Source organism: Heterodontus francisci, chromosome 16 (genome assembly GCF_036365525.1).
Source record: "Heterodontus francisci isolate sHetFra1 chromosome 16, sHetFra1.hap1, whole genome shotgun sequence".
In the NCBI taxonomy this organism is placed as follows: Eukaryota; Metazoa; Chordata; class Chondrichthyes; order Heterodontiformes; family Heterodontidae; genus Heterodontus; species Heterodontus francisci.
Window position 1 is genome coordinate 27,373,150 of NC_090386.1, and position 21,644 is coordinate 27,394,793.

Here is a 21,644-nt window from a genome sequence, read left to right on the forward strand (position 1 = left end):
GCTCCCTCATTCCTCGCAGACTGAGACTGTCAAATAATGCTGAACTGGGACACTGTGCATAGAGACGAGTGCCCAGTGGAAACTGTCCAAACTCAATTCTCCTCAGATCTTTTATAGCTGAGAGAGAGAAGACTGTTTTATCTCCCTACACAGAACTTACCTTTCAAGTAAGCCCCAGTCTTCCTTTAGTCTATTAATGTAAATATGTCCACTAGAAACTGTTTCCACTATGGGGTTTGCAATTCTACTAGATTCCACAAAGAAAAATGTAAGCCCCTGTGTCTTGATGTCTAGACATAGTCCCAGAACACATCACACTGAGGTTCTTACCTTCCCTTTAATGCTCAGGCCTCCTGTATCATATACAATGCCTTTTCCAACCCAGGCGATGGTCTGTGTAGCACCCTCTGGTAAGTAACTGAGAACTGCAAGTGCAGGCGGATATATTGCTGCCTTCCCGACACCATATATACCTAGAAATGATCAAACATAAGCAGTAAGATCCAGGTAACCAGCCAATGGTCTACTGTAATAGAGCATGACGTGATGTTCACTGAAAATTAAACCCCACTCACTGTGTTCGGCTGTTCTGTTCCTCCCGAGTTAGCGGCTGCACATGTTGTAAAACACTGCACCCTGTATTAGTGTTCACAGCTCATTACAGACATACACTACAGACATGAGGAAATACAAACCTACCTCCAAATCCTTGTTCCTTCAGCTCCTCGCCCCGGATAATAGTGGGAACAATTCCCAGTGCATTCCCAACTATTTTTATTTCCTGTAAAATGAAATATCCATTGGAGTGAATAAAATCCCAGTAACAAGCTCTGTTGATGGCCTTGTTGGCAACTGCATTGCTTGACATGGTATTGAGTCATGCAGACCAGGAGGTCCAAGATTCAACCCGGGTCTGTGCGGAGTTAGCTGATCTCAGAAAGGACAGCATTAGAGTCTTGGCACACTGAACTAGAAAGAAAAATTAGGCAGGATTCCTATTTCTGATCATTATTCAGTAGACTACTTCTCAAAAGTGAGGGAGTCTGTGTGCACATGGCTATCAAGTGAAAATAGAGTTGAATTCTGCTGCCGTATCGCCCATTATCAAATACGTTGTCAATACACAATGTCTGGACTCACACAAAGAATGGCCAACTGATCGATGGAAAAGCAATCCAGCAGGAGAAGGGTGTAAACTGGGAGAGGATAGTGGGTGAATAAAGCTGGGAGGCTAGGTGGTACAGTGGGTTAGTACAGATGGGAGACGAGGTGATACAGTGGGCGAGTACAGCTGGGAGACTGGGTGGTACAGTGGGTGAATACAGCTGGGAAGAGTAGTCTGTATAGTGTGCATCCTCTATACCACCCAGACTCCTACCTGTGTTCACAGTGTCCCAGCTGTGCTCATCACTGCACCATGCAGTTCCTTCAGCCATTAGCACTTAGATTCACGATCTGAGCATTTTCCATCAGATGAAAATTCAGAGCAGAGACTTTTCATAAAATTCCACTAATTCTAATGGCCAAGCAGACCGCAAGGACTGCACCATATACTGTTGGAATATCAGGGAACAATGAACAAGGGATCAACACTTTACACATCACACAACCTTTACTCCCCTTATCTGGACTATCCCATGTTGCAATGTCACAGAATTAACCCTTTGAAACTAATACCTACTTTGAGAGAACACCACTGTACACTATACCGTAGTGGTAGGCACAGGTTTCACCAATTAACAAAAACTGTGCTGAGCGTAAAACAGCTCTGCTCACACAGACCTACACAGCACGCTTCTGCTGTTTGACTTTTAATTACCAAATTTAATGCCTTCCGCCCAACAGGAGAAAGCTTTTCAACCCCTCGAGCCTGTTCTACCATTCAATTAGATCTGTATGTTATCATCTACCCACCTTGATACCATAACCCTTAATACCCCATTGTCTGATGTCCACTGGGTCTTTGAGTCCAGCTGTGGTTCTTCAACCGCAACTTGGAAAACCAATTGAGACTGTGCACCAGAATTAAACCTTGGCCACTCACTTCGAGAAAAGTATCGGTGTTCATTTCATTGCAGGGCGTGTCCACGATTCGAGCTGCCAGGCGAATTCCATCAGCAGCACTCGCTAGACACTGTGAAGAAGAGATGATGTGCGTAAGGCAGAAACTTTGACATTCTTCCAAAGCAGCAACCTTGACATTCGCAAAGTAGCATCCTGCGCCCGTTGGCCTATACGCTCACCCCTGGGAAACATCCAGGATTATTTCAATAGTGTGGAGTCTCAGCGTTTCAGGATCTCCCTTCACCTCACCAAGATGCATACTGACATCGACTATGGGTGTGCCTGGGAGATGGCTCTCAAAGATACCCAAGTACCAGGGTTTCACTTAACAGATACTACTAGGGACATGGGATCACAACTACTGCGTCACAGCTACTGCTTGTGTGCAGGATAAACGCCAACACAAACCAGTAGGGCTGAATGGATTGCTGTGCTGTAAATTCTATGTAACTGGGAATACTAAAGTCACTACAATCAGAAATGGGAGTATGAGGTACTTCTTCCCTATTATTACAAAAAGGAGAGAAAATATTCACTGGTAACAGCAATCAAAACCAGGCAGCTGTCAACAAATATTTGGTTATTTGATAAAACTGATGTGAGAAGCAAAACTGTAGGGTCTAAACCTATGAAACAACTTGAAGTACAGATTCTAGAGCATGGGACAACATAACTGGCAGCTTCTAGATCATGTGGTAATATAAAATACAGGTTCCAGATCCATATGAAATGACAGTGCTCCCGAATGAGCCATAGCTAACACAGAATTAGTGACTGAAGCTGTTAACTTATCAACATTTAAGAATAGATTAGGTGGCTGAAGGAAAGGGGAATAAAGGGATATGGCTGCACAGGATTAAGAATACTGCTCAGGCTGAGGATGAACAGCAACACCAGTTGGGCTAAACAGATTGCTTTGGTTTCTGTTTCTCTCTCCACAGATGCTGCCTGGCCTAAGTATTTCCAGCATTTTCTGTTTATATTTCAAATTTCCAGCATCCGCATTTTTTTCCTTTTAGATTATTTTGTTGTTGCAATTTCTATGTAATTAACTGGCGAACTGTTAATACTATTTGAAAACCTTCACATTCACAGCACTAAGTTTAGCACGGAGGTTTTCTGGTCAATTACCTCGAGTGTTGCTTCTTCAATCGGGCCATTGTTCTGTCCAACCAGCAGGAACTCCACTGTGACTATGCGTTTGTCTGTGCGTCTGGAGGCAGTGGATCGGCGGGAAAAGAGCGGGAATGCTCTTGCAATCGCACAACCAGAAGCAAAAACATCAGAGCGCTCACATACCATCTTAAAGAGAGGAAGAAACTGTGTCAACACAAAGTCCCGTCAGTTAATTTTATTGCCTTGCTTGTTCTATAGTTAGTCTGCCCCCATCCCTCTCCACAGCACATATCATTCAAGGCTCCATGTGCAAGCAACCAAATTCTGCTCAGACCATTCCATTCTAAATTGTAGAGTCAAGCTGGAGCAGTGAACACTGCTCAAGTCAACATTCACTGACCTCTCGCCTTCCTCTGGAATGGACTGTGCGGAAGTCTTGGGAATAAGCCCATAGCCCATCCCTTTGACAAGGCCATTCACCCAGAAACATCAAGATAAAGAAGAACGCTCAACTTAATCTTTCCTTCCCCTCTACAGTGTTATTGAAATACAGTGGTCCAGGAGCGAACAGGCACTGGCTAAACGGCACCATCTGAAACACTGATACAATACCTGCCTACACCTTAAAGACTTCAAATAAGTTCTGGAAATAGCAACACGATCTGCTGTACTCCACCGGAAGAGTTCCTAACTGGCACAAAAAGAACTACTGAAAAATAAAAGGAAATTTCTGGCAGAACTGAAATGTATGACCGCTGTAAAGAAAGAACTTGAATTTATTTATCGTACCTTTCATGCCCTCAGGATGTCCCAACATGCTTTATAGCCAATGAAGCATTGTTGAAGTGTACTTACTGTTGTAATGGAGGAAACACAGCAGCCACTTTGCACACGGCAAGCTCCCAAATAGCATGAAGATGAATGACCAGTTCATCTATTTTTGGTAGTGATGATTGAGGGATAAATATTGGCCAGAACACCAGAAACTCCCCTGCTCTTCTCCAAAATAGCACCATCTTTTACATCCACCTGACAGGGTGGACGGAGACTCAGTTTAACGTCTCATCTGAAAGACAACACCATCAACAATGCAGCACTCCCTCAGTTCTGCACTGGGATAGCAGTCAGGATTGTACGTGCAGCAAAGGAGCTCTCTGCAATGGAGACTAGAGATGAGAGTCACTATCTGGTATCCACTCCACCAGACTGCACAAGTTGAAGGTTTCCAAGAGGCTACAGACAGGTTCTGTGAACAAAGGGGAAACTCTGGAGGATGTCTGTGGATCAGGAATGACCGGTGATGGTATTCACCACTAGTTAGCTTCCTATTAGGTTCTACAACTCTTAGCAGCTTGGTATTGAACAGGTTCTACAACTCTTAGCAGCTTGGTATTGAACAATCACGTCAGCGTGACTGCTATTGATGGAATGCGCTGGTGTAAGTGGATTAACACACAAGGGTAGATTCATTGATCCTGCAATCCCAGCAGAGATAGGACTATAACATAGTAGCACTGATTCTCCAACCCATACTCCTTATTGGGAATATAGGACTGGTCTACTCAGCACTGCAGTCTAGGTGAAAATCTAACCCATGCTGAGCTGATGCAAGAGCGTTGAGTCTTCAAACAGACCCCTGTGGGAAAAGAGACACGGGGCAAGTCTTCTCTCAGAGGGTTGTAAGTCTTTGCAATTCTCTTCCCCAGAGAGCAGTGGAGGCTGGGTCATTGAATATATTCAAGGCTGAGTTAGACAGATTTTTGATCAATAAGGAAGTTAAGGGTTATGGGGGGAGGTGAGGAGTGTAGGCAAGAAAGTGGAAGTGAAGCCACAATCAGATCAGCCACGACCTTATTTAATGGCAGAGCAGGCTCGAGGGGCCGAATGGCCTACACCTGCTTCTATTTATGTTCTAAAAGAAACACAAACTACCAGACTCACCCCAGAAAACATATACAGACTGTTTGCATGGGATATGGAAATGCAATACTGGTGCAGCAAGGTTCCTCTTTCTGAGGGGAGGGGAAACAAATTAGAGGAGCCTTTACTCTGTGCTTAAGCCATGTTGTACCTCAGCTGGGAGTGCTTGTACTAAGAAGGAAAACCAAGCAACCCAGTAAAAAAAAAAAACTTCCAGCTTCGCAAGCATAACATTCAGCAAGAAAATATACTTGGCATCTGTGAACTGCAATTGCACGATTTTCAAAATGATTCACATTTAAATTACACCCATCAGATCTCTAAAATACCCCAAAGTAATCTGCTTTTGGTGGTGCTGGGTGAGGAAGGAATGTTGGTGAGGACATCAGGGAGATCCTCCTGCTTTTCTTCCAATAGTGCCCATAGGATTGAAGCAGCAGCCTTCTCACCGATGCAACTTCAGGCAGGCCTGCGGCGGGAAGCAAACTCTTAGCTTCTTGTTTCCAGTAACAAACCAGGGACAAAAGCTAACTTCTCACGTTCCTCTCCAAGATCACTGAAGTCACATCACATAGATTTTCCCACAACATTTATTAATTTAAAACACAAGGCTCTTTGATTAGTTTAATACGAGACTTGAAACAAAGTATTTTTCTTTTAAAATTCCCAAACTTCTCCAGCTCCTGAAAGCCCCAACTCTTTCTGGGATATAGTTCCATCAGCACTAGCAGTCTTCTGGTACCTTACTCAAGTGGCCATTCATCATATATGACCTTGTATATTCAGCCATGTGCAGCATCACAGACAAACTCTTTTCTATAAATTATTGGATAATGATCAGGAACACTAATCAGGGCTCATTTGTTCCCTCTAACCCCTGGGGGTTGAGGCCTAGTGCAATACCCCAAATGCATGCTGGGTGAGATCAGTCAAATTAGAACAGAACATGAAGCAGCAACTGAAAACAGGATCAGATGTAGATATGATACCACACCTGCCATATCAGCACTCACTGTCCAGGCAAGTTACTGAAGGTTTGGGCAAGAGAGAGAGAAGCACAAGAGACAGCATAGAGTAATTCACGGCACAGAAGGAGGCCATTCGGCCCATCGAGTCTGTGTCGGCTTTCCACAGAGCTATCCAGTTAGTCCCACTCCCCCACTCGATCCTCGTAGCCCACTAAGTCTATTTTCCTCAAGTGACCATCCAACTTCCTGTTGAAGTCATTGATTATCTCTGCTTCCACCACCCTTGTCGGCAGAGTGTTCCAGGTCATTACCACCTGTTGTGTAAAAAAGTTCTTCCTCATATTTTCGCGTCTCTTGCCCAAAACCTTCATTCTGTGTCCCCTAATCCTTGTACCATTAGTTAATGGGAACAATTTTTTCATGTCTAACTTATCTACGCCTGTCAAGTGCACACGAGTGAGGGAGGGGCCGTGTAACAGTGAAACAAACATGACAGTAAACCAAAGAGCAAGTGGAAGAGGAAGAACGAGAGTGAGAAATAAAAAGACATGCAGAGAACGAGAGCACAAACAAGGGAGAGCATAAAGGCAAGAGTGCGCAAGAAACAGATATTGGGAACAAATAAAGAAATTAAAAGGGGGGGGGGAAAAGAGAGAGAAAGATAGAGATAGATCAGGGCACAGAGAGATATTAGTGAAGAAACACGAAAGTAGGAAACAGTCATCAATGGTTCCAAGACGAATGTTCAGATCAGCCAAAATAAATAGGTCTGATGGAGAGAAATCAGCTGGATGCGCACTGAAATCTAGAGGAAAGATCAGCGGTCATGACGGGGACAGAGAAACCCAGAGGAAAAGAACACATGGATACTGCAGTGAGAGAGAGACAGAATTAGCAGATGCACACAAAGAACAAGGGCTCAGAGGATTCACTCACTTTTGATAACTGTAAAAAGTTTTGCGACCAGCATGCATATCATACTCGACATTACACTATGGTCACTGATAAAAAAAAACTATATTTTTTTTAAAGAAATACAGTCATTGACATGGAGCTCAAAACTTACTATCAGTTACAAATTCCTGTAGGTGATTTCAAAAGTTCACAATCAGTTACAATTACCCTAACTTGACAGCAATGGTCTTAAAGGGACAGGCTGGGTTAGCAAGGACAGGAAAAAAAACAGCAGGAAATTATTGGCTCATCTAAAAACAGCTCTGTAACTTTAAACTAACATGCATAAGCCAAACACATGATATGTAGATATATGAATAAATATTTCAGGAGACACTTTTTCTCCATGACATTTCTGTTCAAACATCCCCTTTCACCATCACTGTGCATTGTGTTCAGAGAGCAGTACTTACCACAATGCAGCGATTGGCTCCTCCAGGCAGACAGCTTCGAACCAGGCGGGTAAGGAATGGCGCTGCCGACGGGCTATTGTGTCGACTAACCCGAGAGGGCAGGGCAGCTACTGTGGCATACGTCAAATACAGGGGACAGTTGTCTGTGGGGTTGGGGTTGAGAGTGCCCAGTGCCGTCTGCCAAGCCTGCCGAAGGGAAAGAAAAACTTGAATTTATGCTGTGCCTTTCATCACCGCATACAAAGCACTTCAAAGCCAATAAGTATTTTAGGAGTGTAGTTGCTGTTGTAATACTGGGTACACAAAAGCCAATTTCCACACAGCAAACTTCCACTAACAGCAATGTGATAATGACCAGATAATGTGTTTGAATGATAATGGTTGAGGGATAAATATTGCCCTGGACATGGGGATAACTCTCCTGCTCTTTTTCAAATAGTGCCATGTTATCTATTACATCCATGAGGGGGCAAAAGGGTTGTCACTGAGCCAGTATTACAGGATGCTGACCTGCACAGCGGCTGAAATGAGTCAAACCTGATGGATTCAACCTCCAGAAAGATCATCACTAACGTCCCAGAAACACATGAAGTTGCTGAGTCTGAGATTATGAAAGTCCATAACTTTTAAGTGTCACTTGTTTCAACTTTTGTGCAGGCAACCAGAAAGATGGAAAGGATGGAAAGAATGGATTATGTGCAGCAATTGTATAAATTGGGCATGTTTAGCTGGAAAAGAGAAGGTTGAGGGGTGATATGATTGCTGTCTTTAGGATTCTTAAGGGAGAATATTATGCAGACCATGACAAGCTGTTTCATCTAGCCCAGAACAGTAGAACCAGACGGCACAGGTAAATTCAAATCTAAACTACGGAAACAATATTTCAGTGAATGAGTGGTCGATCTATGGAACTGGCTCTTTTGGGAGACAATGGAAGCAGATAACATTGATTCACTCAAAGATTATTACATAGATTTCTTTCAGAAAATATTTCAGGATACAGTATATGAGTAAGATGTGGCAAAGAGTAGCATGCTTAGGAGGAACAAGTGACTATGGACCTATGGTACACAAAGTTCTCCACCTTTGGGGTTTCTCACAATAAACCCGGACGTGAGGGGAAAGTTATTTGATAGAGACTGATTGTGATAATTAGACATCAACTCCACTATCATTGTATCATACAACTGCCAGGATGGCAGAAGGCAAATTAGGCGGACTTTGGTCTTTTTGTGTCTAATAATTCCTATGTACAGTCTTGTCATTAGGATTGCATAAGCGTAATGATGGGTGTGTCAAATGTTTGTACTTTGTCACTTGAACTGTGAACATCAGCAGCTAGGTGGAACATATTAAGACAGGAAACTCACACTTAGGCCCTGCATAACCTTTCAGCCTACCTCTGCAACCTTCACTTTGCTTAGCTGTACAAATTGACTTTGACTCTTCGTGTTTTATGAGAGGGGTGTGAGCAAAATGGTAATGAAACAGCCTCGAAAGCTTGGGGGGGGGGGGGGGGGGCAGGAATGGCCCTCGGGTCAGAGATCTTTACCAGATCTCTACAGAGCTGGGCCACGACCAGGTCTTGAATAGCGAGTGAGAATGGGACAAAGATCAGGGCATTGCTGGACTGCAGATATGGGAGCAGCATCAGGCCATGGGCCATCAGTGTGAAGAACTTTTAAAGGAAGCTGCAATTACAGAGAAATGTCCAAGGGATTGGGGGGGAAGAGGAAGGGGGGGGGGGGGGGAAGAGGAAGGGGGGGGGGGGGGGGGAAGAGGAAGGGGGGGGGGGGGAAGAGGAAGGGTGGGGGATCTGGGAACATTCCCTGTACTCCAAAATACAAACTTTTCCCCAGAAATATGCCAGTACTGCCAGGGGCTTCCTAGGAGAGACGGGATTCGGGTCTAAGACAGTAACTGGCCCGCACCGCCTCTGAGGACAAAGTCCAAGTGCTACAGCCCGAGCTCTGCTCCCTGTCCCCGGCTCTCACCTCCTCCGTCACCTGGGGCAGCAGTTTGCTGCTGATCTCCTCCCAGCGCAGCTTCTGCAGGTTGGGCAGCTGCCCCACGATCAGCAGCGGTCGGCTGGGGGGCTCCGAGTCGCCGGAACATGCACCGAATCGCAGCTCCACGCCCGCCATCTTAACTACCGCCAGACTCCGCCCCCTCGGTGCTCGCCTCTCACTTCCTCCCCCAGCTCCCAGTCGCCGCGCTCCAAGGTTCCGCATCCGGAAGCAGAGTTACGCAGGACCACCCTCAGGATGATGCAAAAAGATGGTCTGTGGGAGACTATTTGGAACCACAGTCAGGCCATTTAGAACATGAATATCACACCTTCTGAAACTAATTGGATTTAGAAAGATGCACAGTTTTAGCACTGATGAATTTCTATTAAAACTACAGGATTATAATAAATCCTGAAGATTCTGTGTGGTCCTTGCAATTTCTGGGATTATATCTGAGCAAACTGGACACAAAACTAAATCATTACCATGAATTTCATAAGAGCACTGTCAGTAAGATTAAGGAGGATTTATTCAAAGTGGAAATGTAAGCGTAGAGGATGAAGCACATTACTATGTTTTACATTGAGGGATAAAGTCTCAAAGGCAGCAAGCAAGATTCAGATAGGACTATGCAGTGACCTTTTTTTAATTCATTCTTGGGACGTGAGCATCGCTGGCAAGTCCAGCATTTATTGGCCATCCCTAATATCCCTTGAGAAGGTGGTGGTGAGCTGCCTTTTTGAACCACTGCAGTCCACGTGGTGCAGTAAGTACACCCACAGTGCTGTTAAGAAGGGAGTTCCAGGATTTTGACCCATCGACAGTGAAGAAACAGCAATATAGTTCCAAGTCAGGATGATGTGTGACTTAGAGAACTTGCATATGATGGTAAGCCTGCTGCATCCACTGGCCTAGTACCTCTTTTAATTGCATATTTATTTAAATGTAGACCCTCATCTGGATTTCTGACTCTTTGAACAGGCTGCTGCTCACTAATTGAATGAATCTGGTGTGTTCAAGCAGATTTCATGGTCATCAAAAAATATTCGTTACATTTTCTATTAAACATTGCTGCATTTCCCCCTGTACTGTAGGTGTTTTTGTTGGGATCTCTCACTCTTGCATTTTTTTTTTGCTGGTTGCGGCGTCTATTTAAATCACATTGTAGAAGAGTTAGCCTGGCCATTCCAAACATTGAGAAAGAAGTCATAAGGGCCCACCAAATGCACGTGCACCACACGCAAGGACATATTCCGGGAGATTTCATCACATGACCTCCAGACTTCATGGCCCCATGCTCCCATCATTATTCACCCAGTGCGCCACCTTCCCCCACAAATTGGAAAGTGTACAGACCCTTCGTTACCTGACTGGATGATTCTTGACAGTCAATCAAACAGTCTCTTCCCATTCCACCAGCTATCATAATTTTATAATAAACAAAAGTGTTTGAAGAAAATGATGAAACAAAATTCATTAAATGCTCCAATGGTTCTTCTCCTAGGTTGCTAGCAGCAGTGTCCTGGAGATTTATCTTCAATTCCTGGAGACTCCAGGTCAATCCTGGAGGATTGGTAACTCTGCTCAAACCTTCTATCTGTAGTTGTGCACTATACTGGGACCCACAAAAACACAAGGAATAAGAGCAGGGCTGAATGGCCTACTCCTTCGAGCCTGCTCCACCATTCAATGAGATCGTGGCTGATCCCTTCCACATATACCTGGTAATGGTAACGTCAAAGGAAGTCCGTCTTTACCACCCTCTGCTTCACAACAGCATGAAGCATTTGTGCCACTATGTCCTTCCAAGTCACCCCAGGCAGTCTGCATCAAGCAACAGCAGACACTGTATTTACAAAGGGCACCATCACTTTCTTGAGGGAAAACAGGCACCAGATTCCTTTCAAGCATACAGTATCACAGATGGTAGCCATATCAACCCTATGGTCTGTATGCAGAGAGGATTTGTAAAATAATGTCCAGGTGGTATTTGGCCAGAGAATGAGAGAATACACATCAATGACCATTTATCCAGAAAGCAGCAATTCCATTCTGGCACAAATTATTTCGCCTTCCTTCTGATACCAGCAACTTTTTAAAAATTTGAAGCCAGGCATGAGGATCCATGTGACAGCATGGAGGTGGTCAGTGACCTACTTCAATGCTTGCTGCATCTGTTCTTTTACTGGAGGGTGGTCTTCTCCTGGAGTGTGACCCTCAGCTCAAAATAGGACCAACCTGCTTTGGTACATCCTGCAGCTATTTGCAATCTATATGAATGACATAGATGAAGAGTAATGTATCCAAGTTTGCTAATGAGACAAAGGTAGGTGGAAATGCAAGCTGTGAGGATACAAAGATGCTGCAAAGAGATAGACAGGTTAAGTGGGTGGGCAACAAGGCAAGTTATGTGGGGAAGTGTGAGGTTATTCACTTTGGTCATAAGAATAGAAAAGAATATTTTTTAAAAGGTATGAAACTTATAAATGTTAACGTTCAGAGGGACTTGCGTGTACTCATACAAGGAACACAAAGTTACAATGCAGGTACAGAAAGCAATTAGGAAGGCAAATGACACGTTGGCCTTTATTGCAAGGCGATTGGAGTACAAGAATAAAGAAGTCTTTCTACAATTGTACAAGGCTTTGGTGGAGACCACACCTGGAGTACTGTGTGCAGTTTTGGTGTCTATATTTAAGAAAGGATATACTTGCCTTGGAGGCAGTACAGCGAAGGTTCACTAGATTGGTCTCTGGAATGAGAGGGTTGTCCTATGATAAGAGGCTGAGTAAATTGGGTCCATACTCTCTGGAATTTAGAAGAGAGGTGATCTCATTGAAATATGCAAGATTCTGAAGCGCTGGCAGGGGGATCTAGAATATGGGGAGCACAGTTTCAGGATAAGGGAACGATCATTTCAGATTGAGATCAGGAGAAATTTCTTCACTCAAAGGGCTGTGAATCTTTGAAATTCTCTATCCAGAGGGTTGTGGATGCTCCATCATTCAATATATTTAAGGCTGAGGTAGATTTTGGCGTCTCATGGAATCAAGGAATATGGGGAGTGGGTGGGATAGTGGAGTTGAAGCCGAAGATCAAACATCGTATTGAATGGCGAAGCAGGCTCGATGGGCCGTATGGTCTACTCCTGCTATTTCTTATGTTCTTAGGTAGGGCCACTAACTCTTCAGCGGGACAGGAAGCTGTGTTGCTCACATGCTGTTGTAATCAATTGATCCACATTTGCGTCTCCATCACAACTCACATTATAGCAAGCTTTAATCCTTTAAGAGTGGCTTCCTCACAGAATTTTTTGATCCCCAGTCAAATGTGCTACAGCCCAAGTTTTTTTCTGAGTCTGCAGCTTATTCACATTAGGGGAAAGGAGTCCTATGAGAAATTGGCCAGATTATCTGATGTTTTAGCTGCAGATAAGCCCAGACATTGACCACCCAACCTAATTTTTACCATGATCTAAAACTGGATCATGTGTCAGAACAACTGCAACTCTACGAAAGCAAGTGTCCAATCTATGGTTCTGTCGCTCTGCTAATCAGACCTTCAAAGCCCATATTTGTTTCTCCCTCAGAGTTTGTTCCATTTATATTTCATGAGCTGGACATTTGGAAAGAGCTGTTCTTAGTGCCGTTGCTTCATTGATGGATAAATCCTAAATTGGAATATCAAGATTTGTTACTATCAGCAACTTGAGACATACAAGTACTTGGGAACATGAAATAAATTGATTGGATTGGTTGCATGGCAGCACACCCGCCAAGTCAGAAGGTAATAGTTTCAAGGCCGCACCAAAGATGTGAAGCCATAAATTAGTTCGATGCATCGGTGTAGTACTTGAGGTTAGAAGGTGCTGTTTTTCAGATGCGGCATTAAATCAAAGCTCATCTGCCCTCTCAGGTGGATGTAAAAGATACCCCGGCATTATTAGAAATTCAGGAAGTTCTTGCACTGACCTGGGAAACAGTTATCCCTCAACTAGCATCGCCAAAGGATTACCTTGTCATTCATCTCATTGCTGTTTATGGGACTATGCTGCATGCGATTTCACTGCTGTGTTTGCCTGCCTAACAATGACTGCACTTGAGAAGTATTTTACTGACTGTGAAGCACTTTGGGAAAGGTGCTATATAAATGCAAGTTCTTTCCTGGGGCATATTTTCGACATTAGTTAAAACTTTCTCACATTACTTTCACAATACATCCACTTCAACCTCAGGTGGCGTTGCTATCGCTAATACCAGTTAGCCTGGAAACCCAGGAGTGAGGTTGATAATTTGTGCCAAATTACAGGCAGTCTGACACCTTGAACCTGTGGGCACTGGGAACTTGATTCAGATTGTCCAACACAATTACCCTTAGAGCCTACAGAGTGTTGGCTGGATTCAAACGAGACACAGGAATGAAAAAGAACATTAGACCCCCACACACATGATTTTAAAGCAAACATTTGATAACTACGGTTCTATTTTAAAGGTCGAGAGCTGTTAATGCACTACAGCAAACAGACTTCTTTAATGCTGGGGTCTGACTCTCAAGCTCAACATTTTTAAGCATACTCACTGACATGGAAAAACATACCAACAAAGCCACTGATGCCACTGCTACGATTACCCAACAGGAAACAAGTTTCTAATAGGGCTAGATCAGGTTCTCTATCTCATCTCCAAACCAAAAACGGCCAGGAAAATACCAGCTGGTCCAGCAACCCCTATTCATAATGGCCACAGCATCATGACTACAGCCTTCATAATCCCCAGCAGCCATGTAATCTAAAAGAGACAAAAAAGAAAAAAAAAGGACCGTAAGGGGAAAATACCTGGAAAATTCCTTTCTGCCCCCTTCAGGCGACTGAAACCAGTCCAGGAGATCCATGTGTACACTCAATGTGCAGCATTTGTTACTTAAAAAAATACAATAGCTCAAGCTTTTAAAATTACTTTTTATTGTTATTTGTAGCTTACACAAAAAAATGAGCAAAAGTATACACAAACATGAATTTTAATTTGAAATCAGGTCCCCAGACTGTACAAATATAAATAGAGATTATGTGCAGTCCGCACTGTATAACAAGGGGCACCAGGCAATTTATTCCACCTGTCCATGAGATAAGACCATTTTTAATACAACTGCCTTCTACAGAGAGGTTACATAAAAGTTTATTCTATCATGATGGGAAATACAACTTTGTTTTCCAGCAGTCTGTGCTAAGGGCACAGCATCAGCTACAGATGGAAGACTCCCTTCTTACCCAATGTGTACTGCATGTGTACAGAAATAGTGAGCTATGCACAAGCTATACATGGTTAACCGGTGCATAACTGTACACAGTCTGGTGTACGATCTTACACCTGTACCCGAGTGTCACCAAATAAACCTAACCCGTTAAAATTCTCAGACGTCAGACTCATTTCAACCTACCTTCCACACACAACAATTACAGTACAGAGACTGAGCCTGCAATCATTTTCCTACTGCACAGCCCATATACAAGAACAGATTAAGCTGTCTTTACAACCTGTTTGAAACAGCAGTAATGCTGGATGGGTTAATCATCACACAGATGCTACATTGTGACCCACAAAGGAATGAATTCATACTTTACAATATATTTAAATACAATCTGTTCAGTCAAGTCACGTTTTTAAGATGAAAAAAAAAGAGTTTCCGCACCAAAATAAAATCTCCAACCTTCTTGTCACTCGGGGCTGCATCAAGAGCTGCAGATACTGAGCCTGTGAGCAGTGCTGTAGGGGTGCAATATGGAAGAGCCATCACTGTTCTCACTGGTGTACATCAGCTAACAGCTGGAGAACAGACTTAGAAAACTGGTGCGTGTTGGAAGAGCAATTGGCACCGACAGTTCAAAGGGCATCTCAGAGGAGCAACCAGCTCCTTTAGTAAGACTGTATGGACTGTGCGACCTGTTTTCCCTTTATCAGGTATTTTTACGTTTGCAGCTGAAGCTAAGAATCGCACGCAACGCAGTGCAGCAAAGACAGATGAAAATCTGCACCAATTATGGGGTTTCAAAATAACTCTGTGACTAAAGTAGGTCCAACTAATCAGTCAAATGGTTTTATTTCCTTCCTGCTTACTTGTACACAGGTCTGTACACACCTGTGGAAAAGCAGTGGTGACATTCTGCTGTCTGGATATATACATGTGCAGATCCACTCGATATTCATTCTGCTACAAAATCTACTGCCTACCATTAGTTGCATGAAGTCATTTATATCAAGTAAATTCACCTGTTAGGAATGCAGCCCAAGTCGTGCTCGCAGGATTGGGAAATTTACCTATTGAACAAAAAAAAATAAGCCTACAGGGCAAGGATCACAAACGGACACACACACACTCTCACACACAAACATGAAACAAGAAACAAACAATCATTTAGCCTGTCAATCTGCCCACACAGCACCTGCAATCCCATCTTTCATTTTACCATATAATCTTAAGGAAAGTTTCAATAAAACGTCTCCCTGAGCCATTGAGCAAAACACTAGAATATCGATCTAACCTTAAGTTCTGTAATACATCCTCAAGAGAGATTTCCTTCCAACACATTTCCATGGTCTGACGCATTGCAGGAAGCACCTTTTTCTATGGGGTGTCTATTCATTTCAGTCTACATTTATCCCCACAGCCTTCAGCCCTATTCCTGTTCAGGTAACCAATGAGCTCCTTTTGTAGGAGCTGAGCTACAAAGAGCTAACCACTTTCACTGGGTGTCCATTCCAAACAGAAAAATTCATTTTTTATGGAATTTTTGCAACTCTAAGTTTAGATTGGCCTTCTGGCTCCGAGTACGGGATGCAAATTAGGCTGCGGGTATAGTGTCAGAATAGTATCCATGGAATGCAACGTGCAGCAGATGCTGCCGACTGTGAGATGCACACAGTCGTAAAGCACATCTGCTCATTAAAACATGTGTCAAAAACACAATGTTCTTTTAAAGCAACAATTAAGAGTTGCTATAATTAAGTTAAGATGGGTTGACTAGAGTTAAGGAAATGCCTCACTAGTGAAAGACGATCAGCAAAGGATGAACAGCTTGGGTCTCCTCTTGAAAAGAGAAGGCTGAGGGGTGACCCGAATAGGTCTTTAAAATTATCAAAAATGTTGATAGAGTAGACACTGAGTGTTTCCACTTGTGGGGAATAGCCAAACTAGAAGCCATCAATAAGATAGTCACGAAGAAATCCAATAGGGAGTTCAGAAGAAATTTCTTTACCCAGAGAGTGGTGAGAATGTAGAACTCACTACCACAAGGGATGGTTGAGGCAAATAATATAGATGCATTAAAAGGGGAGGTTAGATCAGTATATGATAAAGTTGGATGAGGAAGGATGGGAGAAGGCTCTAGTGCAGCATAAACACCAGGATGGACTTGTTGGGCTAAGTGGCCTATTTCTGTGCTGTATGTCCTGTGCAATTCTATGGAGCCCTTGGATACTATTTGTCAGTTGTACAGCTTATTGGAACAAGCATCAAATTCACCTATTGTCTAAACACTTTTAGGTAATCAATATTATACTAGCACAGTCAGGGAACCACTCCTTACCTCTACCTTTCATGGGTGCCACTTCTTTCTTTTTGCCACTTTGCAATGCATCACATCAGACACAAGAACATAAAGTCTGAAGCAAGAGATAGCATTGGGCTCATCAAAACCATTCCATGAATAATTGCTCTTTCCCACCCCCACCATTCAGGAGATTCTACTGAATCCAACTATTTTCATTAAACTGTTGGGAAACCTTTTCAGGCAATCTGACTTCAGCATTCAAATAAGGTGCAAGATTGACTGTATAGTTCCATCAGTTACTGCCCAACACACTTGGGCTTTAACTTTTTAAAAAAATAGTTTTTGGGATATGGGTGTCGCTGGTAAGGCCAGCATTTATTGCCCATTCCTAGCTGCCCTCGAGAAAGTGGTGGCAGGCCTTCTTCTTGAATTGCTGCAGTCTGTGTGGTGAAGGTATTCCCACAACTCTGATGGAGGTTCAGGTCTTTGACCCAGCAATGATGAAAGAATGGCAATATATGTTCAAGTCAGGATGGTGGAGTTTCCCATGCACCTGCTGTTCTTGTCCTTCCAGGTGGCAGACATCGCAGGTTTGGAAGTTTCTGTCAAAGCAAGTTGCTGCAGTGCATTCTGTAGATAGTACACACTGCTGCCACTGTGCAGTGGAGGGAGTGAATGTTTAAGGTGGTGGATGGGGTGCCGATCAAGCAGGTAGTTTTGTCCTGGATGCAGTCAAGCTTTCAGTGTCACTGGAGCTGCACTCATCCTGGCAAGTGGAGAATATTCCATCACACTCCTAACATGAGCCTTGTAGGTGCGAGAGGGGCTTTAGGGTGTCAGGTGAGCCACTCACCACGGAATACACAGCCTCTGACCTGCTCTAGTAGCCACAGCATTTGTGTGACTGGTCCACATGAGTTTCTAGTCAATTGTAACGCTGACTACTGCAACAATAATAGTCCAGGGCGATCCACCTCAAACTCCCAGTGGGCACTTAATGTTGCCCTGTGAATCTGGGCAGTCCCAGAACATGATGCTCTGTCATATTTTACATGAACAATTATTGCTCTGAGCTACAAGAGAAAAATCAAACTGCAGTGTAGCATTCCAGAACATTAAAGTTATATAAGGTCTGACAATTTCCAGAGTACTGAGATAGCCAGTTTCTAATTCAGCTGTGCCTAGCCCATGCAGGAATTCTTTATTTCAAACAATAGGACACTTGGGACAGAGTATCATAGCAATGAAAATTTACTGAAATCTAGATCATTGTTCAAATCACTAACATTTAACCAGGATTTTTAGTTTCATAAAAAACAGAAAATGCTGGAAACACTCAGCAGGCCTGGCAGTGTCTATGGAAAGAGAGAAACAGTTAATGTTTCAGGTCAATGATCTTTCATCAGACATTGACCTGAAATGTTAACTCTGTTTCTCTCTACCCACATATGCTGCCTGACCCGAGTGTTTCCAGTATTTGGTTTTTATTTCAAATATCCAGCATCTACAGTATTTTGTTTTTGCTGCAGTCTCTGCCCCTCTCACTATTGTAACCCTTTGTACTAGAACCAAACCTCATCATTTTCTTTCATTTCCTTTACACTTCATTTAGAACTACAGAAATTACAACATTGAAAAAGGATGTTCGGCCCAACCAGTTTGTGTTGGTGTTCGTGTATGGTATTCTTATCCCCTTACTGTTCGCATATCCCTTTATTCTCCTTTCTTTCAACCACCTATCTAACCTATTCTTAACTGACATGCTCTCTTCTTCAATCACAAACTCCAACAGTGCATTCCACAGCTACATAACCCTCTGTTCTGTGTTAAATCTCTTACCTTTAATTGGATATCAATGTTTCTGGTTCCAGATCTCTCAACCACTGGAAACAGTTTATTTTTTTCTACTTTGCATCCCTTCACAATCTCAAAGTTTCTCCATTACTCTGCTTTCACTTATTATACTCCTGAATGCTGTTACCTAACAATGTAAAGCCAAAACCCAACAGTTACAAAGCACTGCCACAACAATTTATTTTTAATTGACATCATTTTGAGGGCATAAAATAGACATTACTGTGCCCAAGAGCACAACCTGAATTAGCTGACACCTTCATAAACATATGTTCCCTTCAGAAAACAAACAGTTATAAAAAAGTTTCACAATACTGTTAAGTACACTACCGGCAGTACATTCAGCTCACTCCCGTTAACCTGGAAATGGGACTCACGTGCATGAAGAACTCCAGGTTATTACAAACATAATCAAAACTGTTACATACAAACCTGTGTTAGGGAACCACACAGGGAGGGGTCACATACCATCTTTCACAAGCAAGGTACGAACAGTTCTCCCACTTAAGATGAAGAGAATAAAAACTGAAGTGTTCCACACAGCTTATTCCATTTATATTACAAGTAAAAATTACGAAAAATCAAATGATTCTGATGTGTTAAAACAGTTAAACACTAATGTCACAGAGATACAACAGTAAAAAGAGTTCTCACTGCAGAATGCAGAACAGCAGAGATGTTATGCACCAACTCTTATAACTTGATTTACACTCCGACACATTGGTAGTGTTGATACAAATTCCTGATTAAAGCAAATCTCCCCACCAAGTCTCAATATTCACCTGACTTGATTAGCAATGGGATTATCAGTTACACGCACATGCACTCATACACAAACAGATTTATGCTCATTCTGAGCCACTCGACAGATCACATAATAAATTTCAGTGTCTAGTTTTAGCCAGCTGAGCTGCAAACTGTCTAATCTTCACACCCACTGAAAGAGGCCAGGGAGGTTGAAAGGTCTCTGACCATGACATGGAGTCTGGGTGTCTGAGTGAAAGTGTCTAGGTTTTTAAAATGAAGATCTCTTGAGTTAAACACCTATTTTGTTGTATTTTCCAGGGTTCAGCTCAGCTAGCTGTTCCACCACACCCTGATCTTTATTTTAAATATAGTGAAGCAAATATTTTCCAGCCTAGCCATGATTTTTTTTTTGTTAATAGTTGTTGCTCCTTTTTAATTCTTTCAACGTCATTCTTATTTTTTCCAAACACCAAGTGCAGCCAAAACTGCAGGCAGCCTCAGTCCCTGATAAAGTTCTCGAGTCAGGCTCCAGCAGTGTGACAGGGCTGCCTCTCCACTCATACTGCCACCTTCTCTTTCTTCCCTCGGCTTGGTACCTCTTGGCCGATGGGCAGCGGTGACAAACCATGGGCACAGACTCCCACTGCACCGTTGTGTTGCCATGCTTTGAAGAATTCACCCTACCCACCCCATCCCATACCACCCCCCAAATAAATCTCAGATTGCTGTGCATTCAAACGCGCACACACTGCCAAGCAGAGAGAAGTACAATGAAGCTGGACAACACATACACGTCCAAGAAATGTTTGCTCATCAAGTCCTAATGATTTAGCTTCTGATGGTCACTATTGGACACAACCATTAATACAAAGCTTGGTTATTAAAAAAAGCTAAACCAGAATTGCTGCAACATATACATCACTGCACAGAATGGAAAGGAACACAGAGGAACCGGCTGTGCTCAAGGCAAACTAGAGATGCCCTAGTCCACTCTCCACTGCACTTAGTTGAGACGCTGGCAATGCTCCTTCTGAAGTTGAACCTCCTTCTCAACGGGAAATCAGTTGGGTACAGACCACTGGCACATCATCAGCTAAAGAAGCAAAGTGGAAAGAAGCAAATCCGAATACTGCTCAGAGCAACACGAGAGCACACCTTCCCCCCGCACCCCCCCCCACACCAAACTCAATTTACAACACAGCAATCACAATATATTCCTGATTTTCTGTAGTGAAGGAATTCAGGGGATCTGATCCTATTTCCTAGTTCCCCTTCACAGAAATTATCACCAACCCCAGTGAATTTTCCTCACGGTTCACACCCGCAGGAGAGTTCCTGCCGATCACCTTGATTTGACTCCTATTAGCACGATAATGAGAACCACTACTATCACAAATAGAATCAGAATGACCAGCATCTTTCGATTCTTCTTCTGGTATTGCTCTGCCTGCAAAATTAAAAATAGTAACTATTAGACAACTTTTTTAAAAATCTTGTATTTATAGATCACCTTATACATTCTAAGATCCATCATTCACTGTGCCAGTGCCAGTGCCAGTTCCACAATGGAGCCATCTACTCAAATTCCATTCCCTTCCTCTGTGCCTTTTGATATTCTTCTTGAATTTTTTTTAAATTCCCCTCTTAACTGTTGATAAAGCAGGTAAACTGGATCCAATTGGGGTAGAAAGGTACTTACTTCCTGGATCCAACAGTCCCCACTTCCCCATAGCTGGTTTCCCAAAGTCCAGAAAACTCAGTCACCAGGCTTAATTTAAAATGATGCCCAATTCTGCAGCATGCAGACTCACTATAATATTTAAATGACCATCTCGACTCTTGCAAGTGGGTTGGTTGCCCACCTGCCATCCTGTCGCCACTAAAACCAGAGTGGGTGGATCAAAGGCAGGTTTCAGATTGTTTACATTTTTGTATGCCACCTGCCCTGAAACCACCCTTTTTTTTGTGGGGGGGCGGGGGTGTCTTAAAATTCCCATCCTCTGTTTCTATTTTGAATATTAAATAACTCAAGAACCTGCATTTATACAACTTC

The 21,644-nt window shown here is 43.0% G+C and overlaps 2 protein-coding genes across 4 annotated transcripts in view; both read right to left on the minus strand.

Moving 5' to 3' along the window:
• Positions 1–9,628, minus strand: part of npepl1 (aminopeptidase like 1) — a 26,389-nt gene extending 16,761 nt beyond the window's left edge. The window contains exons 1-6 of the mRNA XM_068048050.1: positions 9,430–9,628; positions 7,436–7,621; positions 3,196–3,366; positions 2,045–2,134; positions 700–781; positions 331–473 (exon numbers count right to left, since the gene is read on the minus strand). Coding sequence (XP_067904151.1) covers positions 331–473; positions 700–781; positions 2,045–2,134; positions 3,196–3,366; positions 7,436–7,621; positions 9,430–9,579 — 822 coding nt within the window. The 5' untranslated portion in view covers positions 9,580–9,628. The remainder of the gene's footprint in view (positions 1–330; positions 474–699; positions 782–2,044; positions 2,135–3,195; positions 3,367–7,435; positions 7,622–9,429) is intronic.
• A 4,759-nt stretch (positions 9,629–14,387) lies between these two features.
• The window catches only part of stx16 (syntaxin 16), a 41,107-nt gene continuing 33,850 nt past the window's right edge, over positions 14,388–21,644 (minus strand). For all 3 annotated transcript variants that reach the window (XM_068048051.1, XM_068048052.1, XM_068048053.1), the window contains exon 8: positions 14,388–21,038. In XM_068048051.1, the coding sequence (XP_067904152.1) occupies positions 20,934–21,038 (105 nt within the window). In that variant the 3' untranslated portion in view covers positions 14,388–20,933. The remainder of the gene's footprint in view (positions 21,039–21,644) is intronic.